Below are 17,008 nucleotides of genomic sequence, written 5' to 3'. Positions count from 1 at the left end.
GTATGAAACTAAGGGATGGATTTTTTAAGCAGGCCCTCTTGAAACTTGCCCAAAAGATTAATGTGTAAATGCAAAGAATGCTCTGGAAGCTCTTGAATGGACACATTTTATTTCCAAATAACCACAGGGGTAACTGTTTGTAGCAAAAAGATGATTAATGGCATTGTGGCCAAAATAAGGTGAGTCCCTTAAGCTGATGGTGTAGTATCTGCATATTACCTCAATGTTAGAGTTTCTCACACTACCTTTGTTTATTTTTACTGGATGAAGCACAAGAAAAGCATGATGCTCGCTTAAATCTCCATAAATCCAAACATCTGAAGCTACATTGCTCTGTTTTCCTGGCTCTGTTCCTCTGGAAGGCAAGCCGCCTGCATGCTCACTCTCGTTTTTCCCATGAACTACAGGGTGTAGGCCAAAATACCCTTTGCAACTGGTAACTCCTAGGCACACTGGGTTCCAGTTAATATAACAACTGGACATTTCATAAGGCTTGAAGCATCCATGGCATGAATGTATTAAAAGTCCTGAAATTAGCAGGAAATATACAGAGCATTTTTTGTTTTCCACAGGGTCAATTTTAGTAATTTGGTGGAAATATCTTTCAGTGACAAAAAAAGTTAAGTTACATGGATAACTGATTCTGACACCCATGATAACAGCATTAGAGTGGCATGCAGGACATGCCTGGATGTGCAAAAGCTGAGCACTTCTCTGTGCACTGGCTCAGGGAGGTTCTTTACTTGTATCACTGTGGGCTGCTGTGCAACAGCGTGCAGCGTTGTATCCCCATCAGTGGTTTTAGCCACTGACTGGCATGTGTTTCTGTGGGAAAATGAGCTGGATCTTTTAGTATCCAGTCACTTGGGAACTTGCCTTGGTTTGCTGGAGCTGAAGGCATAAGCCAGTTCATTACAAGCAAAATTGGAAGAACCATCTTGGCAACTGCTGGGTCAGCGGTTACCTCCCCTCCTGCCAGCCTCACTGACTGATGGACAATTCAGCTTCTCATTCCTGGGAAAACAACATTCTATCTGATCATGCACTGATATCCTGCAGCACTGAACAACAACTTAGCAGTAGGGAAACCATCCCTTGGAGCCAAGCTTAGGGAGCAGTCTGAGGGTTGTTAAACCAGCACAAGTGATGGGGTGCTGGCAGACAAAACCCACTGGGCTGGTGGCAGCAGCCACCTCGCAGGTGGCAAGTAGCAGGGCAGCACTGATGGGCACCCAGATGGGCACCACAGCTGTCCCTTTGGGCACAAAGCAGCTCCCCTTGGCCAAATAAGGAGGGAGAGGTACCTCAGCTCCACGTGCCCATTGCATAATTGTCAAATATGCCTGGAATATAACTGAGTCAGAGGGAATTATTACTGCAGCGTGGTTGCTCTGGGAAGCCTTCCTCTTCTAGGCTGAACTGCAACTATCAAATCTCTGTTGGTTTGGCTGAAAAAGATCATGGCAGTGATGTCTTTTCACTAAAAAGGATTGTTTCCCACTCTGCTGTCATCAAAATGAAATACAAACTAGCCAAACTCATTCTTCACCAAGACTCTCTGAAAATGGAACATTTTTTTGATAAAATAACTGTAATTCAAACTGCAGCAGCCAGTGCTGTGCCTACTTTGGTACCCAGCCAGTGAATTTTAAAGTAAACACCCTCCAGGACTGTTCTCCATTTGGATTTATTAGTCATTACCAAGAAAAGATAATTAGCACTTCTGAAGCATTGTGATAATCAGTAGCATGAACTGTTACCAATAGAAACGGACCGGGGTCCTTGCGTGGCGCAGGAGGCTGCAGCTCCGCTGTACTCCCAGCACGGAATGAGTACACGGGTGGGCAGATCCTCAGCTGGGGGAATGCTCCGAACCAACTGCTCCAGTGGAGCTAATGACACTTTACCCAGGGTAAGGCAGGGAGGGGAGCTGTTCCCTGGCCTGTTGGGCTTCTCCTTCTGTTATCCTGGAGGCAGAGTAATTTTTGTTACAATATACAATCCTTCTTGTTGGTCAAGGGCAACGGCACATACTACTCCTTTACTGCACAACAGGAAAATAGAAGGTAATTATTTTTTCTTTTTGCATGCACTCTGCCAAAAAAAAATGGAAAAGAACCTTGTGGTGGAACAAGAGGAATGTGATACTTTAGGCAATGATGCAGGTTTTATATCTTCCTCTTTCAAAACTAATGAATGAGAAAACTCTGTTAGACTCAAGTGAGTGTTAAAACTTGCAGAATTGGTTCCCCAAAGTTATTGTTCCCCAAACTTCCATTACTTATAATCTGTAATAATCATATGAGAGATAGGATGTAAATCTTGCATTCTTAAGTCTCAAATCCAGAACATTAAGCATGCCAAGCTCCCTGCCATGCAGATAACTGAGCTCAGGGAAGTAAGTCTATCAGATTTATCAACATTGCAGTCTAAATAAGTACTACAATACATAGGCTTGTCTGAAGCAGTTGTCTTTGCTTTTCTCTATCTGGAAGTGTGAATAAAATCCATGCTGAATGAGAGAGGTAGCATGTAATTTTGAGAAGGCTTCTGTTTTGGTGAGCATGATTAACAAGTATATCTGGAGGATTTACCCTCAAAGTACTTGTAAGTCTGCAACAACCACTCTTTCCTGCACTGTACAGAGCATTTCAAGGCAATGCAATATCCCTCCAGACAAGAGGCTTTGTATCCTTTGGGAAACATGCAGGAAATCTCGGGACTGAGTCCAGTATGCATGCAAAGTACTTTGTGTGCAATTGTTGCAGGGGCTGTGGTGCAGTGTGCTGGCAGAGGGTACCATACTCCTGTGACTCCTGTTATGTTGATGGCATTTACTCATGAACATCCCTCCTGCCACACCTGGAGCAGAGGATCTCAGGATGGCAATTCCAATGCCAGTAACACTCATTAATGCACACGAGATGGGACCACCCTGGCAACATCTGACTTCTTGATGCGCACAGAGTATTCACGAATGTTTGCCCCTCTCCCAGGAAGATGAGCCCTGTGGAAAGTCTGATTGTCACTGGGATGAAGTTTGCCCCATAGCAACTAACGTGATGGGCTGGTGGCTGTTTACAGGCTATGCATGCAAAAGCAAATGGGTCTGTGAGTGTTTGCTTTTCAGCTGCTGCTGGGAAACAGCACCCTCCTGCCAGGTCCCAGACCAGCTAAGTTTCAGAGCTCTCAGAGCAGTTCCTTGGTCACAGAGGTGGATGTGCAGCTTGCACTCAAAAGGCTGCCCAGTACACAGAAGTTGCTATGGCAGTGCTTTGCAAATATACATTGCACAACGGAGCGGCGATGTCTGACCACATGCACTCTTTTTTTGTGTCTCACACAGAAGGTTTGCTCCCACCCTGCGAACTGTGAGCAGAACAAACACCAGAATGTAATATCTATCTATATATAACTCTGCTTAAGTCTATTGTCAGATTGCATCTGACTGTGGAACTGGGTTTAAAACACCTGTGTAACAATTTACATATTATGTCAACAACAGCATCTCTCCCCCTCCCCTTCCCTCTTTCCCCCTGCATGCAGAGTGAGCCAATTTCATAGCATCCTTCACAGCAAAACAGGTCTTGGCTGCATCTTTTTGTCTTCATGAAACTCCTTTAATTCTGCTACTTTACCACCTACTCCTTCCTCTGCTGCTGGTGCTATTGCAAACAAGCAATGAGGCTGGGTAACAGCGTCTCCTTGGAAACTTGCCTCTGGCCTCAGAAAGTCCCTTTGGGTGCCTGTGTGACATGGGGAAGCCAGAGAGCTCGTGGGCTGAGCACCTTTCATGGCTGGGCTGCTTTCACCCGGAGTGAAACCAGCCTAGATCGGATCTGGAATCCCTCAGTGAGCAGAGAAATAAGCTGGGCTATTGCACCTGCATTATTTAATGGGAAAAATAAAAATATTGGCCTGGGAGTGCACCAGGCTGCTTCAAGGAACATGAGAGCAGTGTGCTTCCCTCAGTGTGGGCATCTTGAGGGAAGGCTGGGGGCGGGAGCTCTGTGATGGTGTGGGCTGGGAGCAGCTCAAGGGCCCAACTCTTCATTAGCCTGCAGATTTCCAAGTAATTGTAAACAACACTGACTTCAAGTCTGCTGCCAGAGCCTCAGGCTCTGTAAGAAATAACCCCATCTTATTTATTGCCTGAGGATATTATTATTTCCAGAGTGAACTAGTTGTGGAACACAATACTGGGCAGAATTATAGTACAAAGTGTGTTTTAGTGCAAACTTACTTATGACTAAGTCACAAATCTTCTTTGGATGAAAATGGGTACCAAGCCGCGACTTTTTTTTTTTCTTTTTCTTTTTTTTTAAGAAAAGTGCAGCAAATTTCTGCATTATCTTTACCTTGGGACTGGTCTGGACAGGGCTGACTCTTGTGGGCTGTGTGACAGCACAGTCCAGCTCCAGGTGGCTGCCAAGGCCCTGGGGAGGTCACACGGAGCTAAGGGGCAGCTCAGCAGGGGCTGTGCCAGCTGCGACCCCTCCCCGGCCGTGCCAGCCATGGGGAGGCTGTGTGGCTTAGAAGCTCCTCACTATTACATCTGATATGATCCTGCTGAAGGCTCAACTCCGTACCTCTAATGTGAAATTTCTATGGACAATCCAAAGATTTAATTTTAAGGAAGAAGCAATTAATATATACACATACTGCCTTCAGCACACTTTCCATTAAAAGACTGCTGCCATCTTTTGCATCATGAAAAGATGGGTATGAAAATGTTTTGTGCCAGGAAAGGTAATGCAGTAGAGTAGAGAGTTCAGTCACTATATACTGGTAAACACTATATTCCTCACTAAAACTGATGCAATAAGCGATTAATAAGAATGAAGCTCAGAGTTTATAATTAGCTACTTCATGTAAGGCCTTTCAATAAATATGTATGTGGAGATACTTATGTGTTTTTAATACTAGTTCAAGTGTGAACTGATTTGGTCTTTGGTCTTTTTGCTTTTGTGAATTATTCTGCAATAGCAGCTTTATTCTAAAAAAAGTATTTTTAATTTAAATTGGTCTAGGCAAGTGCTACACTAAATATAGTGAGCATATACAGTTTATGAAAGCAAGGCAGGAAAAAGGATTATCAAAATAGCTGAAATAATTTTGTAAACAGCATATATTGCATGTCTATTTGGTGCAATTGTCATTCTTGTCCTGTCAGATCTGAGGGGAAGGCAGCCACGTGCTTAAGCACAACTTGGTCAAGTCAGTTGGTGACTCTACTCCTATTTAGAGCAGGTTTGGGCTTTAATTTAGGGCATGGGGGTTTTATCTTTAATGAACACTGGAAGGTGCAAGTGCTTTGAACAGCGGTACCCTAGCATGATCTTTCTACAGTCACCTTGAACCAACACTTTGAAATAAGCCTTGCTATTAACTTGAACAGGAGGTTAGCCAGGCACCTGTGAAGAAAAAGGCATTTGCTGTTTCTGCCTGTTGCAAATTCTTCTATAGTTCGGCTTGTCTAAGCTAAGCCTGTACACCTGAGCCCCATCCTGGATACTTAGCCCATATCTAGGTTACAATGGCACTTTTCTGTTGGGCTTTTTCTTTGTTTATTTGCTTGGTTTTGGTGTCTGTCCACGGAATGAAAGTGCTTAGCTGCAGGGAAAAGCTTCAGAGCTCCCTGGGTATGACGGTGAATGGAATGACAGGACTGCTGGCTTCAAGGTCCAGGGCAGTAAGGAAGCATTCGATGGCTGCTTCGTTTTTCCCCTGAGCTTGCAAGATCTCTCCAAGGCTGTTCCAGGCAATGTGACTGGTGGTCTGGACTCCGACGGCATCTCTGAGGACTTTCTGGGCCAGTTCCCTCCGCCCAAGTCTGCTCAGCACCAGGCCCTGTCAACAAACAAGTGATGAGCAGTTAAAGACAGCACAAAAGAGAGAAAGAAATGGAGCACCCTGAGCTCCCACCGAGCTGAGCTGCCCTATGAGTGCAGGCACAGGAGTCCTGTGGAGCAGGGATCTCCACCTATTTCTGAAGAATAAAACTGATCAGTTGTTAAATTTTGCGGGTTTTTTTATAGTGATGTGCAATTTTAAAAAATACTTGTGAAAATAATTTTTTTAAAGTAGGCAGTGATCCAGCTCTTCAAGTGCTCCTGCTGTGTATTACTGGGAGAGAGTATACTGGTGCTATATAAGAAAGGTTACAGGCTGTTTAAGCATCCCTCTCTCCTTGCCCAGAAAATATATACAGGCTTGACTACAGTCAGTCTCTGAGTTAATTCTTGCACATCTGGATAATCCAGCTGAGGCTGAGGTAAAGTCTCTCATCTCCTATATCCTGATCATACTGAGAGATGTTTCTCCTCAACAAACGGGGGGCAGAGGGATGCAGTCCCCTTCCAGCCTTCTAGGGGCAGGCTGTATGTAACAGCATGGGATGTAACAGCTCTGGCCTCCTGCATTTCAACGTAGATCCTAAAGCAGTGTGGGGGAGGAGAAGGATGGAAGAACCTTGTTTAAAAAGCTGTCCTCAGGGTAAGAAAAGACACAAGTGGGTGTAACCATCTGGAATGAACAGGAGGGGGAGGATGAAAGAAGTGTTAGGAAGAACATGTTTTCCTATAGGGCTCTCATGGATGTGTCTGAACCCACAGAGCACCTAATGAGCCAGGCTCCCTGTTAATTACACAGCAGTCGACCACACCGAGCCCAGGTGGTCCTATGGGCCTTGCAGGCCACAATACATCATGGGCATTTCTCTGCTTCCTCCTGAAGGTGCACACACCAGAATGAACCTTCCACCAGCTTCATCCAGGTGTGGCCTCTGGAAGAAGCAGCCAACACTGCTATGTCACCTGCCAAGCTCTGCATGGCCTCTGCCTGCACTCATCCGTGGAAATGCTGGAAAGTGAGATGAATGCCTGACTTCATGCTTTTCCTGGGACAATGTAGTAGGTGGATGCATATATATAAGGAAAAATATTAGCTTAATCTTTAATGTGCCTAATTGCCTTTAGTGCTTATGAAAAGATGTAAGAAACCTGAAATCTCTCACAACTAGAATCCAAGTAGATTTCTGATGAAAGAATGGTGATGCTTTTGGAAGTACTAAATGTATTTCCTCTGTTTTGTTTTGTTTGCTGTTACAAAAGTACCATTAAACACAGGATGCATCAGCATCCCTAAGGCCAGTGATAGTACTAATACCTACAGAAACACATTAATTTGCCTGAGAGAAAAATTAAGAAACACCCATTCAATCAAATATTGGTGGTGCTATGAAAAGCTTCACTGCCTCTTTCTTGCCCATAACCTTGACCTGAATAATCAACTCAGTATCCAATCTGATAATTTAGAGATGCAGCGGGGGTATTTTTTCATTAGGTTTCTCTCTGTGTAGGAAAACAACAAGGCAACAGGGTCTAATCTTACAACCCCCTTGGGAGCAGGCATACGTGGCACAAAGGTAGCCTGGTGGGAGAGGCTGGTTCCCCTGGAGGTGGCTGCCTGGAGATGACTGCAGGCACGTAATGACAGACTGGAAGGAATTTGTGCAATTATAATTTGAGTCACCCGCTTGACAGGGATAATGAGGGATAGAAAGGGCAAGTAGTGTGGCCATAGCAAATCTGCTGCTGAGCCAAGAATAGACAGGAGCTATCTCAGCTCAAGTTTGTCCTCAACCACAAACCCACTCTTCCTAAAAACCCTTCCTTGTTGCGCTGACGGAGCAGAGCCGATTGTGCTCTCTGGTGGCCGGGGAGCCAGCGCTGTCCTCACCCTGACACCAAGCAGCATCGAGCCTCTCCGTGCTCTCAGAGGGCTGCTGGCCCTGCAGGCACAGGGGCCAGCGAGCCTGTGCAGCTGCTGCCTGTCATCCCTCTCCAACGAGGAGGGGAATTCCCTGCCCGGCTGACATCTCGCGCCTCTCAACAATGCTGCAGTGAAATCCACCTCATCGTAAACTGCTCGTGCAGCAGAGCTCCCTCGCACGCCCCAGCACCTTTGCTGGTCAAGAACCAGAGCCTGCTGTGGCTTCCCTGCCGTGGCTCCCCAGTGTTTGCTGTGCCTGTGCTCGAGGCCCTGGAGCAGCCCTGTGTTCTGCACACCCAGCTGCTGTGCCACCGGGGGTAGATCCCACCAGGAAGGGCAGCACACGTGAACCTTTGCTCTTCAGTATTTGGTGCTTTCAAGTTTGCTAGTTTAGCTGAGAAAACATCTGTGAACCCTCAGAGAGAGCAATTCCAGGCTCCCCAAAGCCAGGGGAAGGCCTCCTGTTGATGCTGCAATATACTGCACAAGTGAAAAACTCTTATGTTTTTGAGGAGAAATATAGGAAACATTTGCCAAAGGAGTTTGAGATTTTCTCCCTCCTCGCTTAAATGCACAGCTGTGGGTGCCAAATGCTGCCCAGATCCATGGCCCTTCCCAAGCATGCCACCATCCTGCTTCCTCCTTCTGATGCGTTCTTCTTGCACACTGCCTGGACTTCCATGCAGTGAGGGCACACAGCACTCGGCTCAGCCCAGCTGGAGGCTGGGGTTTGGCCAACCCAGGTCTGTCAGTGCTCCCCAGCCCCAGCACAGAGACCTACTACTCTGCTGGAGTGAGCTGTGACAGATGGTGTCAGTTTTTTAGCAAGGCTTAACTGAAGCGGCACAAATATATGCTGCTGATGTTTAAAGCACAGGTTGAACATCATTAATTCTGTGTGCAGGAGAGTTTCTTGCTTTGGGTTTCCTCTCTCCCCTCCTCCCCACACTGCTCCTAGCAAACCACAAGCATTTTGAGAGCTCGAGACTGCACAAACCCCAAGCCTCAGGAAGACGCAGCACTGAGCACTTGGGTTTTTGTTTCCCTGAGGTATTTGCACTTGAGAGCTTCTCCTTGCTACTGAATTTCTTATTTCCCCATGGAGTCTGGCTTGCTATAAACAATGCCTGCATGTTGTTGCTATGTAGGTCCAGTTGGAATCTGACTACAGTGCAAAAGAACAAAATTATATATAAATTCAGAAAGCCACCCACTGACAGGCAATTTGCATTTTTATCTGGAAGATTTTTTTAAAAAAGATTTTTCTAATGAAAGTTCAGCTCCTGAGTTTCTATGGAAACTCATCTGCTTGGTGTGCATGCATAATTTCATAAAGTCAGATCTCAGGAAGATGAGCAATTAGTATAAATAAAAGCAGGAATGTGATTAAGGGTTTCATCCTCTTATTCCTGAAGATGGAGGGTGGGGCTGGGTTTTGTTGTCTTTCCTCAGTTTCTATTTGTGTTTTTGCCAAACCAATGCAGAAACTGGTGTACAAGGTAGCCTGGCTCCTCTGCCATCTCCTGGCTAGCACTGGCACTTCTGGTTTAGCCCAGTGATTTTCCTCCCAAAGATGACAAGTACCTCTAAGTATGGCCTTCTCCGTCAGTGGTGTTGGTACTGAGTCAGACCCTAAGGAGCAATGAGGACAGGCTTATTTTTAAACTCAAGCAAATTATATATAGCAAAAAAATCCCAAACTAACTCAAAAGGTGAGTGGGAATCATTTTTCCTTCAAACTCCTGTGGGCAGCACATCCCTAAGGCTGGCTCCCCAAGGCTGTTCCAGCCACACACAGGCATTTCATGTCCTGCTTGCACTAATGCAGCTGCACAGTGCTGGGATGTGAACTCACTCACTCACTCACTCACTCGGGAAGGTCTGAGGTTAACCTCTGTAAATTAACTTAATTTATTATTTAGGTCTGAAGATGTAGCTCAGATCTTGTAAGCAGAGGCAGAGTTGTGAGGGCAGGGTACAAGGCAGACTGTAGAAGACAGTGCTGAAAGCACTGGAAAGAGCTCATCTGAGGTGAAGGGCTGTGGCACAGTGAGGCCAGGACTTTGCAGAGGGTATGAAGGCTGAGAGGGGACAGCCAATCTGGTCTGCTGATTTAGTGTGCCTTATGCTGACAGCTGGACTCCTGAATTGATGGTTTTTAATTTCAGGGAACAGAGGGTGCCTATGGGAAGCTTTTTCAAAGGTATTTTTGACCTCGTCTGCATGCAAAACAAACAAAACCTAAACCACTTCTATGGTGACACTGGACTGGACTCCCTTGCCTTCAGTGATGTGATACTTAGTAACTGATACTTGAGTGAGGCTATTTTTGTTTTAGAATAGAAGAGCCATATTTCAATTTAAGTTAGATGAGAAAAAAAGTTACTTATTTTCAATTTTCACTAATAAAGAAAGTGAGCATAAGCCACACTTGAAGTCCCACTTTTAGAAGGTCGTGAAATTTCTATCTGTGCCTTTATTTCCTTAGGGTTTGACAAAACCTCTTTGAATGCTAGCTCATGAAATTCCCAGAAAATAGTGCAGAAAAGACATAATGTAAGACTACAAAATAAGCCTCACATACAAGCTGGAGTTTATTTTTAGTAAGGAAAATCAAAACTTCCTTTGCAAATGTTTAGTTCAAACACCTGATGAGCTGCAGGGAGTTATCCTTGTCTCCTTCCACATAGGTGGCACAGATTAGCTTTTTCTTTCCTTTAGGACTTGTACTGGAAAGAGATGTCCAGAAAAACATTTCATTCCTGGAAGATTGTTTTCTGTTGTATTTGCAAGGTAATCTCATTTTTGGAGAATGTGTATAGGTGGACTAGATTCTATCCCTTACAAATGGATTTTAATAATCACATTAAATGCAAATTCTCATTGTCTTTGCATAAGACTTTAATTCAAAAGCGAGGTTGTCTCTGATGCTTGTCTCTGTTGAGCAGAGCATTTTTGCCTATTATTGTCTAAATACCTAAGAAGTTTCCAGAATAAATCAGACTTTGCTACTGGGCTTCCTTAAGTGCATTATTTAATTATTTTCAAGGTAAATGCAGTATCCTTACTGTCTACTCCAATCTGTAATATCAACGTGCCACTAGTGGTTAGTAGGAGGGTAATCAGCAGCTGGCAAAAGCAGGGCATGCTGCAGAAAAGTGCTCATTCAAAAGTGTGCTTATTCAGCAGAACCCTACAAAAAGCCTTTCAAGATGCATTTGGCATTTGGTGATAACAGTCTCATGTAACAGAAAAATCCGCACTGCTACAGGGCAGCATACGCTTCTGTAATTATTTAGCAATCAGAATAAGTTGTAAGCAAAATCTGTTGCATAAACCATGAAATATCAGAGTCCTTTTGGAAAATGGCAAAGATTAACCCCGGAAATCCTAGGTCTCCTAGAATAAAGACTGACATGTAAGTAGTCAATTGCTCTGTGATTCTTTCCCCCTACATTCATGACCTTTGCATCTCTGAAGAGCCAGGATTTTTTTTAGCTGTGAGCAGTGAAATGAGTTTTTGTTGTGCTGTCACTTAGCCATGCAGTGCCTGGCAGTGTGGGGGCAGCTAATCACCCATTTTGCTGATTCAGTCCGGGTTGTGGTGAACCTGAGCTATACATCTGAGCTTTGCTCCCTGAAAAGACAGTGTAGGAGTACATGGAGCAGTCAGGGTCCTCTCACTGAACTGAGACCTCATTTTAATTTGCTGCCCTAACAAAGGATGACTAGGATTCACTTCTGGGAGAAAGCTTGTCTTTCAGGGTTTCTGCTGCCTCCTTTGTTGAGAGCAGCTTTTCCTCCTCTTCCTTCCCCCTCTCCATCTCCTCTGCCCAAGCTGCTGCATCCCCTGTCAGTCAGTGACGCTGAAGTGCTGCATTTTATAAAGCAGAGGGGGGGAAGGAGAAGGGAGGAGAGGGAAGGCAGGCAGGGCCACTGCAAAACACGAAATGTGGAAAGGAGAAACGAAGGAACAGCATTGGTGGGGCTGGGGGGAATTGGCAAGTGCTGGAAAAAGCAAAAAACGTGAGACTGCATCATGATTTGTAGCACTTGTGCATTGCCTGTAGGTTTTACCTCAGTAGGCTCAGCCTCGAGACTTTGGCTCCAGTACTGCAGGCACCAAAAGGCAGCCTAGCCTTTGCTGTTTAACTTCACTGCAGCATCTTCATGTGCTGCAGTGGAGTGTGAGGGAAGAGAAGAAATGAGACTGAAAGGAGGTACCAGGAGAGACAGTAGCTGAGGGTGAAGACAGTGACATCTTAAGCTCACCAGAGACCTGGGCATATGGATATTATCAATCACACTGAGGTAGAGCTTGCAGGGAGAGAAGAAAAAGCAAAAGAAAGAAAAGACCAAAAGTGGTGAAGTCCTGAAAAGAGGGACATCCCCTCTCTTAGCTTGCCAATGTGTTTTTCAAGGCAGTGAGTAATTGCAAAAGCAGCATCTCACCCAGGCCCCCTGTGAGGCCAAGGCACCCCCCTGCAGAAAGGAAGCATTGTGCTGTGCTGCACACTGCCCTCTGCCCAGGCTTGCTGTCTCTATTTGAGTTCATCAAATGTTAGCAGGGATGTTTCTACCGTGTTTGAAGCTTAAATGTGATAAAACATTTATTGACATAAAAAGCAAACCCTAAGGCAGCATTACAAACCAGGAGGCTCTGATCTCTTCACAGGGAGGCTCATACAAGCCTAGGGAGAATGAAGAGTTTTTCTGCCTTGTTGGATTGTCGTCATTTAAGCTTCATGCAAAACAGAAACATTTGCTGCATGCTGAATATTCTCTAGACAGTTCTTCCTTTGCTGAGACCTACATGGAGATGAAGCAGGAAGCAAGGGAACCTAACAGGATGCCTCAACCACACATCTGAGAGTAACTAAATCCAGTATTTGTTTCACACTCTCTTTTCCTAGGGAAGGAAAGATTTCTCCCAGCCCTGATCCTAGCAGTTGTCATAGTAATATTGCAATAGAGCACACAGTAGATTCAACTACAACTCAGGCTCATACTGTCATCTGTAAAAATATGCACCAAAAGAAGGTCCCAAACTAATAATATATAGCAATTTAGAACACATAATTTATAATTTAAGGTCCCAATTCTGCTATGCATTGTACTGGTTTTCCTGGCAGAAAGCCTTGAAATTAGTGAGATTCAGCCTAGATATATCCAAGTATTGCAAAATCCATGCAGAATTGAAACTGATAACCATCAGCAAAAAGGCATATAACACACATGCAGGATACTGAAGAGTGGCAGGTAACCTGCTGGCTAAGGCACTTGACTAGAAAGCAGTTGCTGTGCTTCATTAGCTGCTAATGCATTTCACATTGAATAATTTGTCATTACACAGGAACAATTCAGACAGCAGGGACAGGGTCAAGGGACAAGCTTTGGGAAGCAGAAGTCCTGGGTTTTAAGTGTTCTCAGGCTAAGGAGGGTTGAGAACTTGCCTCTCTTGTGCCCAGGGGGTACATGCTAACTTCTAGCAAATGCTTTTAAAAGCATTTGGTAGGGCAGCTATTAAGCACCCCCATTGCCCCAGGCAGGTAAAAACTGCCTTACTTTGATAGTAAGCAGGTGCCTATGTTTTATTGCACACAACAAGATGTTGCTGCAGATAGCTGGGGAATGTCTAGGCTTAAGAATTGGACACCCAATAATCAGTGTCCACAGCGTGCTGTGGCTGAGGAATAGGGAATTTCTGTGTTCTTAGGTATCCTCCAGTGCCAATGTTGGATCTTTCCCTAATTTTTAGTGCACTGCTTTGCAACAAAGGAGGAGCTGATGTGCACATTTCTCATGCACATTATCTTCCCCTCTCCATACAGAGTAAATCTTGTCTGAATGCATGAGTCACTAACAGGTTCTCACAGATAACAGCTTCAGCTCTGCCCAGGGTCTCTGAGCCTCAGTCCCACAGAACTAATTGCCAGAGCAAGTGCTGCATTTGGTATGGCACTGAGGAAGGGCGCAGTGCAGCGAAGACACGCTGACAGAAGCACATAGCATGCCAATGTAGATTACAGCAGATGTCTTATGAAAGGAGAGCCGAGGTATTTAAAATATCTTAATTTGCTTAGTTTTCCACTACTGGCAGTCTCTGGGATAGCATGTGATTAATGACATCCTCCACACTACAGCCGGAGCCTCCGCACGCAGTAGCGCAGCTGAGCACTAAGCTTAGCTGAGCTGCTGGGAAACACGGCGAGCTGGGCAGGAACACACTGCTGTGGTCCAGCCAGTGCCTCCAGATTCTGTTCCAGTGCCTCTGATCCTGCAAGGAGTATGTTTCCTTATCCTCTCTTCACAGAATCTCTCCCAAATCACGAACCTCCATGTACAAAGAGATTTTGCTGAATTACAGATTGCATTTTCTGTTACATGCTCAAAAGAGAATGAACGAAGAAACTCCTTGAGAAGGTAAAGCCTTGATAAATACTGCACATAACATTTGCATAAATGGAAGCTCCAGCAACACTGGAGAGCTGTGATGTTTTCATGTTTCCCATTTGTTTGGCAAGAAGGGACTTCTGCTTCCTTCTCTTGACCGTGGCCAGCTTGGTGTGTATCGGGACAGCTTGCTGAAAACCTGGAAGTCTTGCTAGTTCCCACGCCCCTGTTTGTGCAGCTGTGTTTTACGTACCAGGAGGCAGCATACTCTGCTATTGTGCTACACACTGTTTTATTTACTGTATTACTACAGTCTATGACTGTCCTGTCCTGCGATAACAAGCAGCCTAAATCACACAGAATTTAAAGTAATTATAACCGGTTTCCTTGTTTATGAAAAACAATGTTTGAAGGTTGAAGTATAAAGGCAATAGTCATTCCACCCCTTCTCCCTTCTGACTGTTCTCTGAGCACTTTCTGAAATACCACTTATAAGTTCAGCTGAAGACCAACTTGACTAGTACAATTTCTATGCTTTAATTTGATCTTGGAGCAAAGCACAACAGGAGGACAATACTGCTTAGTAAAACTGCAGCGGTATCTCGAGGTCTGTGCATAGGAAACCACAACTAAAGCCAGTAATCACCTGGAAGATCAGGTTGGAGTTCAGTTGACAAGCATCTGCTGCAGGTTAAGATCAGGCCAAGGACAATGTCTTTAGACCTGGATGCAAGTTTTATTCTCCAGAGATGACTGAACCACCCCAGGAACTCAATGGGTTTAAAAAACGCATTAGGTTCTTCTCTTGTAAGGTGTTACATGTACTTTGGAGAAGAGATCAGAGACAAGCTGGGGAGTTTTGTATTGCAGGATTTTACTGTGGTTTCTAAAGTTATATAAACAGAGCCTGAATAATGTGATAATGAGCACCTCAGGGACATGGAGATAACTTACCACAACAGAGGAAAGAAAGTGATTGGCATAGATAAACAGGAGCTACAGATTCCCTGGAAATGGGGATAATCCACCTCTGAGAAGTAGAGCACCAGCCCTCCTGCTAATGGACTGAAATCTCTGCACTGTGCAGTGGATCAGCTTTGCTCCTTCCAGCGACCCCAAATGCCCCAGCAGGCCCTGCCTTTCACTGACACGGGAACTGCGCAGCTCCCCCAGGGGAGGAAATGGCCACTCATAGTGCCTAAGTGATGGCTTCAGTGTCAGGGAATCACTTATCACCGTGTTTGTGATGGCTTCCCTGTCTCCTCTGCATGGAGGAAGGAAGCCTGGTAGCTGCAGAGGAACAGAACAGGCAACAAACCGGCAAAGCAACTCTGTCAGCTCCTAACTGGTGCTCAAGAGCCCTGATTCTGCTGCACAGCCAGGGATTTGCTCCGACAATGGCTGGGCTACAGAAGCTGCCAGCTAACTAATGGATTTGCTGGGAGGATGGCAGTGGGGGAGGATGGTTTCTGCAGCAAACAGAAATGAAGAGAACAAAGTGTTTGCAATTCCTTGGACAGTGAGTGAGCTGACACACAAACTTATTAACGTGAGCATCCAAAATGCTCATTGCTCCTCTGGGAGCCAGTGACTAGAGGCAAAGCCAAGTTCTCTCCCTCTAGCTCAACTGCTTCAACACAAAAATTTGAGTTAAGAGGCTGCTCTAAGGATTGCTTTTCCCCAAGGAGAGCTTAGAGCAGTTATTTTGGGATATCTGAAGCACAGGAACATTCCTAGGATTCTGCAATAAGCTTCAGAGTTGGGAAAACAGACTCTGCTAACCAGCCATGGTTTAGAAGGAGACTACCAATCATCTCCAAAAGCCAAACGTTGCTTTACTGTTGCCCTACCTGGTGGAGAAGCAAAAGGTATGTGCTGGGCAGGCATCATATCCACTGGGAGAGCTTCTCTTAGGGACAGATAAGAATTAGTTTTGGTGGTTCTCTCCACTCCAGTTCATACCCCACCTCTGTGAGATTGCAGGGTAGTGCTGTTGTACTGACAGGCAGAAGGCAGCTGTCCTGATTTCCCTCAGCATGACTGGGGATGCTCCCTGCAACCGCAGCCTTACGTACAATGAGCTGCAACCACTTGCTGGGGAATTCCAGTGGAGAGCACCGTCCCACATGAGACTGTGCTGATGGTCCACCAGCAAGTGTTGCACTGCTGACGTGCCATTTTTGGAAGGAGGTGTAACTAGCTATGTCACCCTGCAGAGCAGGCTGAAAATAGGATTGCACTCACTGTGCCATGTGGCTCAGTGGTATGTCAGGACATGTATTTTTAGGAAATTCCTCCTTTGGGCAGAAAGGGTGAAGAGCTTGGCCTGGTTTGCAGGCTGCTGGCTTTGCCCAGATCTTTCATTCTAGAGTGTGGGAGCATGTCACTCACCAGTTGGTCTGTGGAGGCTCCTAGAGCCTGGACACAGTGCTAGTCCTAGTTACCTCCTGATCAGGGTGGCTGTCAAAGGGTAAAAGATGACTGGTCTAGGGTTGTGCTTTCCTTGGTATGCATGCATGCTTGCTCTCTCTTTGCTGATGCTTTCAGAGAGGGAACTGACCTCCAACAGAGCAGAGATAAAGGAAAAAGTAAGGAAGATCAATCTCTTCGGAAGACTATGGTCTCTGAGGAGCCACAATAAAAATGTACCTTTCAGAATGAATGTGTGCAGGGAATAAGGACCTCAGAGAAGATATCTCATGCAGAGAAGAAACACAGGCAGAGCGAGAGAGAGAGAGAGGGAAAAGCAGATGCTAAGTAGGAAATTTGCCTCTGGTGAGGTACTTTCTGGGTGCAACATAATGAAAAAATGCAGTACACCTCCAGGTCCAGCCACTTACTG

General features: G+C 45.3%; 1 protein-coding gene across 2 annotated transcripts in view; it reads right to left on the bottom strand.

Moving 5' to 3' along the window:
- Positions 1–1,671: 1,671 nt before the first annotated feature.
- TTC7A (tetratricopeptide repeat domain 7A) overlaps positions 1,672–17,008 on the bottom strand; it is a 189,619-nt gene continuing 174,282 nt past the window's right edge. For both annotated transcript variants that reach the window (XM_085055027.1, XM_085055025.1), the window contains one exon: positions 1,672–5,850. In XM_085055027.1, coding sequence (XP_084911153.1) covers positions 5,629–5,850 — 222 coding nt within the window. In that variant the 3' untranslated portion in view covers positions 1,672–5,628. The remainder of the gene's footprint in view (positions 5,851–17,008) is intronic.

Source organism: Lichenostomus cassidix, chromosome 3 (genome assembly GCF_008360975.1).
Source record: "Lichenostomus cassidix isolate B80296 chromosome 3, HeHo_3.0, whole genome shotgun sequence".
In the NCBI taxonomy this organism is placed as follows: domain Eukaryota; kingdom Metazoa; phylum Chordata; class Aves; order Passeriformes; family Meliphagidae; genus Lichenostomus; species Lichenostomus cassidix.
Note: the sequence above shows the minus strand (reverse complement) of the source record. Positions and strands in the feature narration are given on the sequence as shown.